This window comes from Ruditapes philippinarum, unplaced genomic scaffold, assembly GCF_026571515.1.
Source record: "Ruditapes philippinarum isolate M1 unplaced genomic scaffold, ASM2657151v2 ctg1220_1_1_1_1, whole genome shotgun sequence".
Lineage (NCBI taxonomy): Eukaryota > Metazoa > Mollusca > Bivalvia > Venerida > Veneridae > Ruditapes > Ruditapes philippinarum.
The window spans coordinates 10,620-16,564 of record NW_026858808.1 but is presented as its reverse complement, the minus strand read 5'-3'; the positions used below and the strand labels follow the sequence as shown (position 1 = coordinate 16,564).

General features: G+C 30.4%; 1 protein-coding gene across 1 annotated transcript; it reads right to left on the bottom strand.

The window, feature by feature from the left end:
* Positions 1-1,037: 1,037 nt before the first annotated feature.
* Positions 1,038-4,633, bottom strand: LOC132754332 (uncharacterized). Its single transcript, XM_060744952.1, has 3 exons — positions 4,412-4,633; positions 3,153-3,258; positions 1,038-1,865 (listed from the first exon to the last, which is right to left on the bottom strand). Exons 1-3 carry the CDS (start codon positions 4,542-4,544, stop codon positions 1,703-1,705), a joined length of 402 nt encoding a protein of 133 aa, XP_060600935.1. The 5' UTR covers positions 4,545-4,633; the 3' UTR covers positions 1,038-1,702.
* Between the last annotated feature and the right edge of the window lie 1,312 nt (positions 4,634-5,945).

The following is a 5,945-nucleotide window of genomic DNA, read 5'->3' as shown; positions in this document are numbered from 1 at the left end:
TCTTTTAAGGAAAAATTTAAAAATCAAAAAACCCCTAAAAAGGTAAAATAAAAAATTTGGTTTTTATCCCAAATAACAGATGGGGAACCCATTTGGAAAAGGGGAAAAAAAGTTACAAAACAAAAAGGAAAGAATGGTAAAACAAAAAAACCCCGAAAATAAAAAAAAAGCCCAAAGGGGAAAACCAAAGTATTCCAAAATTTAGGGGGAAAAAAAGATAAAATAACTTTTTAAATGTTTTTCCCGGGGTAAACCCAAAAATTTTTTCCAAGATTTTGGGAAATCCCCCAAGATAAAATTTCCCTTTTTTTTAAATTTTGGGAAACCAAAATATCTTAATAACTTTTTTAAAAAAAAAAAATTTTTTTAGGGAAGGGAAAAAAATTGAAAATAAAACCCTTAAAATTTAAATTTATTGGGGTTGAAAATTAAAGGGTGGTTTTTTTCCCGGGCCCACGCCCTTCCCTTCCATCATTTTTTAAAAGGAAACGTTAAAATTAAACAAGGCCCCCAGGGAATCAATTTTCCCCTTCTGTAGAATGGTATTCTTCATTTTCAATCAAATCTAAATCATGTTATATGGCATGAACATTTGGAACAATATACCTTTAAATATTCGTAATGTTAATAACCTTAAATGTTTTAAAGAAAAATACAAAGCATATCTTGATGTTCATATGAATGAATGAGTGAGTGAGTGAATGAATGAATGAATGAATTAATTAATTAATTAATAAATGAACGAACGAACGAACGAATGATGCAATATACGTATATGTTAAAACAAATTGTTGAGTGTCTGTCGAAAGTATATGAGATGTAATATTCTAAAAATTACATATTATACATTCATTTTTCTGCCTATGCATGTCCTGTTGTTGTTGTTGTTTTCTATTTCAGAAGGCCACATTGGAAATAAGATATATATGATTGTTATTGTATGTTCTTAATGTGTAACCTTCTTTAAATAAAGATTATTATTATTATTATTATTATTATTATTATTATTATTATTATTATTATGTTGTTGTTGTTGTTTAGCAAGCAGGTATGTCTGTTTTTCATCATTCCCAAGCTCATCTCTGTCTGTATTAAGATCAATTATGGTTTGTTCTTTAGATGATATATCTTTTTCTTCCTCAATTTGAGGTACAACTTGACCTAGGCAATGGGCGTGTACTGTAGAATTGTTATCCGAAAAGTCATTTTTCTCATCATTTTTATGTATTTCATCATCTAAATCATTTTGCTGAACAAGTGTGTCTTTTTGATTTTCATCATTTTCGAGCTCATTTCTATCTGGATGAAGATCAATTATGATATGATCTTTAGATGATAGATCTGTTGCTTCTTCAATATCGGGCAAAGCTTGACCTAGGCAATGGGCGTTTACTGAAGATTTGTTAGCAGACAAGTCATTTTCATCATCATTTTTGTGTATTTCATCATCTAAATCATTTTGCTGAACCATTGTGTCTTTTTGTTTTTCATCATTTTCGATCTCATCTCCATCTGGATGAAGATTAATTATGCTAAGATCTTTACATGATAGATATTTCTCTTCTTCAATTTCGGTCACAGCTTGACCTAGGTAACTGATGTTTACAGTAGATTTGATAGGAGACAAGTCATTTTCCTCACTATTGTTGTGTATTTCTTCATTTAAATCATTTTCATGTTCGAGCTCATCTCTATTTGAAGATTACAGATCTTTTGCTCCTTCAATTTCGGGCACAACTTGATCAAGAGAATGGTCGTTTTCTGTTGGTTCGTTTACAAACATGTCATTTGCTTCATCATTTGCAAGCATTTTTTCTTCTTCGTTTCTTTCTGTTAGTGTTTCTTTTTTGAGCTGATCTGATAATCTACAATTAGCAATAATGTAATTTGATGAAATGCTTTAGCAAGTTAATGTAAATCGCGTAAATGTATCTTTTTTGACAAGACCTAAAACAGAGGAGAGAGCATAGTAACGACGACGTTTTTTTGACGACGTTACTATGCGACGACGTCACATTTGCCCTGATGATCATAAGAGAAACCGATTGGAAAATAATTAAATAAGTTAACTCATGGACTGTGTTTTTTGTTTTATTTATATGTGACTTTTTCCGGCACTTGTTTTCATTTTTTGTATATATATATATATAATATATATATATATATATATATATATAATATATATTATATATATATATATATATATATATATATTATATATAATATATATATATATATATAATATATATATATTTACACTCATCCTTAAGTAACAATAAGTATTTGAACCACAGAAATTAATGAAAATTTATGAAATTTTTACTGAAAATCTGTAATATGAATGAGGAGTGAGTAAACTATGTATATGAAATTGCGTTCCTATAATGGGCTAAGTAAAGTTGGTCTTTTCTTAAAAAAACTACCAGTTTTTTTATGACACAACCTATATTCTTACCACCTACGCGCAAAGTGGGTAGATAGATAGAAAAATATTATATTCGTGTAAATTCATTACTTAAATATGAGCCCGTTGAATAAAATAATATCATGCTCGCTAGAGGCTGCATTTTATAATTTTAATTCACTCGTTCAATAAATTCAGTATTTAACCTACACTCATTCAATATCCCTTATATATTTTTTTCTAATATTATCTTTCTTTTTGCTTTCACTATTCCATCTCCCCTGGCATATTCAAGTTTCTTTTTGTTAAGAAACATTTCCAAATATCATATTGTAGAAGCGAAGAAGTGACTACATATTTAATTTTATATTTTCAATGTTATAAAAATTAAACAAATGCGTTTAAATAGTTTTCAAAAAAATCATTAAAATGTTGTGATGACAACACAAAACACGTCTATGGATTATGAATACATTTTAAGTTAAATGATCATTTTGAATAGTTCATCTAAATGAATTTTGTGCGCATGTGCGCGTGTGTCTCGGTCAATTTAACTAGGGGGATCTGGAATAAGAAATACAGGCATTTAACAAAATTAGAAATTATTAAGTTTAAACGTTTGCTTTAAAATTAACGTAAATTTTCAAAATATTTTGTTACTATCAAATATCTATTATGTGACTTTTGATATTATATAGAATAATTATTACATTAATTACTTTATAAAACTTCCATTAAGCAAACTTACTTTTCTTTATGATGAAAGTAAATTAAATATACAACTGCTGTAAGAATCAGTGCAAAGTCAACCAGAGCTACTACAACCACAATTACAATATTGCTTCTTTCTTCATCTGTAAAAAAAAATTATTAAATAATCATTTTCATTCTCTGGTGTGAAACGACCTTAAAGTATTGTAAATGCGCTTCAACTGCCAACGCAAGCATCATTTAGTTTTATTCAGGGCATGATCCAATACTTGAGTAGTTTGTTTGTTTGTTTGTTTTATATCTTGGCGGTCAGTCCATCAAAAAGGATTCCCTGAACACCATACCTAGAATTACTAATTAATCCGTAAGAGACCGAACACAAGTGAGAGAGACAAAGGGCCAATACACTCAACGTCCGAGATTGTCATGAAGAATTTGCCCCCTCAAAGGATCGAACCAGCGATGTCTGGGCTCTCTCTATTTATCTAAGCTGGCAGCTATCGATACTTGATTAGAACATCATTTAGCAGTGCAAGGGCTTACTTAAACTAGAACTGTGTCCAAAGGACACGGATGCCCCCACTGTGCAGATGTGCTCGTAAACAAGAGCATGCATATCTGTATGTAAGATTTTTATGTGGAACTTTTTATTCTGGAAAAAATCAACAAAGGGCCATAATTCTGTTAAATTTGGTCGCAGCAAAAATTCCTTTCTTTACTACCATCTACACAATAAGGTTGTTCATCCCTGGAAGTTTAAGCAAAATCTGCCATCCGGTTTAAGAGGAGTTGCGTTCACAAAATTTCTACATAGTATATAGTGAAAAAATCAACAAAGGGCCATAATTCTGTTAAATTTGGTCGCAGCGAAAATTCCTTCCTTTACTGCCATCTACACATTAAGGTTGTTTCATCCCTGGAAGTTTAAACAAAATCTGCCATCCGGTTTAAGAGGAGTTGCGCTCACAAGATTTCGGGACGTACGGACGAACGTACGGACGGACAGACGGACGGACAAGTGCAACGCTATATGCTACCCACTTTTTGGGAACATAAAAACATCTTCAAACATTTGCAAGTCTCAAAATCAATTCATGCCATAAACGAATAATTCTTAGTAATTTAACTGATATATGAACGTTTTGTTGCAGTTTAAATTAATCTATGAAATATACATTTTGAACTTTGAAAAAAGATTATAATTTTTACGATACTCAGCGCCATTCATAATCAATCAATATTTATAAAGACTAGAATCGCACAACAGTCTATAGAAAGAAACAAAGTCAAATCTACCTGAATCTTCCGTCATGTATCTTTGAACAGTATGGTACGACTCTTTATGTTCATTACCATAATGCGCAACAATTTTCAGATAGCAATTTCCATTGTCACTAGCCTTGGCGGAAATTACCTCTGAGTACTGCATGTGTTGATCATTCCCGCAATCAGAATTATTCGAACAACTTCTTGTAGTTGTGTTGTGGATTTTTGGGTTATTTCTTTCTCGCGCTTGTTACGTCCCTACAATAAATGAACGATTTTTCATGTCCTGAATATCTGTAACATTTTATAGTTTCTTATGGATATTTACTTCTTTTGCAATAAAAAAAAACATATATAAATCCTTAGCCTACTTGCGAAAATTGATTTCACCAACTCGTCTAGTACAGACTACGATCAGTCGGCACATCCGTGCTTTCTGATTACACATTATCAAAACATAAATGTATATAGGCAGATACTAGATACTATTACAGAAACAGATGTCACCAACTAATTTAATTTGAAGCCAATAAAACTAATATTAGTAGAATTTTACACATATCACACATGCTAAAATAGATCATTCAAACATTAGGAGACAGAGTAGCTACCGTTATGAAACTTCACAAGCATTTGACATTTGTATGGTACTGAACAAAAAGGAAGAGCAATATTCGAGCAACACACAATCCCCACCCCCTTCTGCGCCCGACTATCCGTTTTCCTCGTGTAAAAAGCATCCGGGAAAAGGGTATTAAAATGGTCAAACTAAGATACTCTGATGGTCGCCTACCATGGTCAAATTTAAAATATTGAAGGCTAGACTATATAAAATTTAAACGATACATAAATTTTAAAAAGCCCAGAAAAAAAGCAAAAATAACTGAAATTTCTTGGGTAATCAATTTAAAAAAAAACTTTTGTTTTTCAAATTTTTCAAACTGTTAAAAATTTTTAAAATTGTACAACTGGGAAATTTTTTATTAAAATATAAAAAATTTTATCTAATTTTAAACCCCTAATCGATGACATATGGCAAATTGCACTACTGTATTTGTTTTGTAATTGAACTTAGCTTTTGTAAATTTAAATATTTCAATGTAACTATACGAATTATTATTTTCTTAATGCTTAATAATACATACAGATCTTGACGACTCAGCGACACTTGTCTTTTCCCAGTAGTTGCAATATTTATAAGGTCTATTCTGTCTAATTAAGGGTAATCTATATAGATTAACCTTCACATTTTATCATTTTTGAAACAGGAAATATTTATTTAATTTAGTCGATAAATTGATAAGCATATATTAAGATATACAGACATAATTCGTAAACATTTAACATGTTGACTTTTATAAACCCTTGTGTTGATCTTGAAAGCGTTGACTACATTACATCTTACAGTTAACTACGAGTACAATATTTAAATATTATCATTTGGCAATCTTAATAACTCGAATCCATCTATCATCATAGAATAATACCTCACAGATAATGTTATCAAACTTACGGATAATGAATATAAACTACTAAAATATAGCACTGACATTAAACTATGATG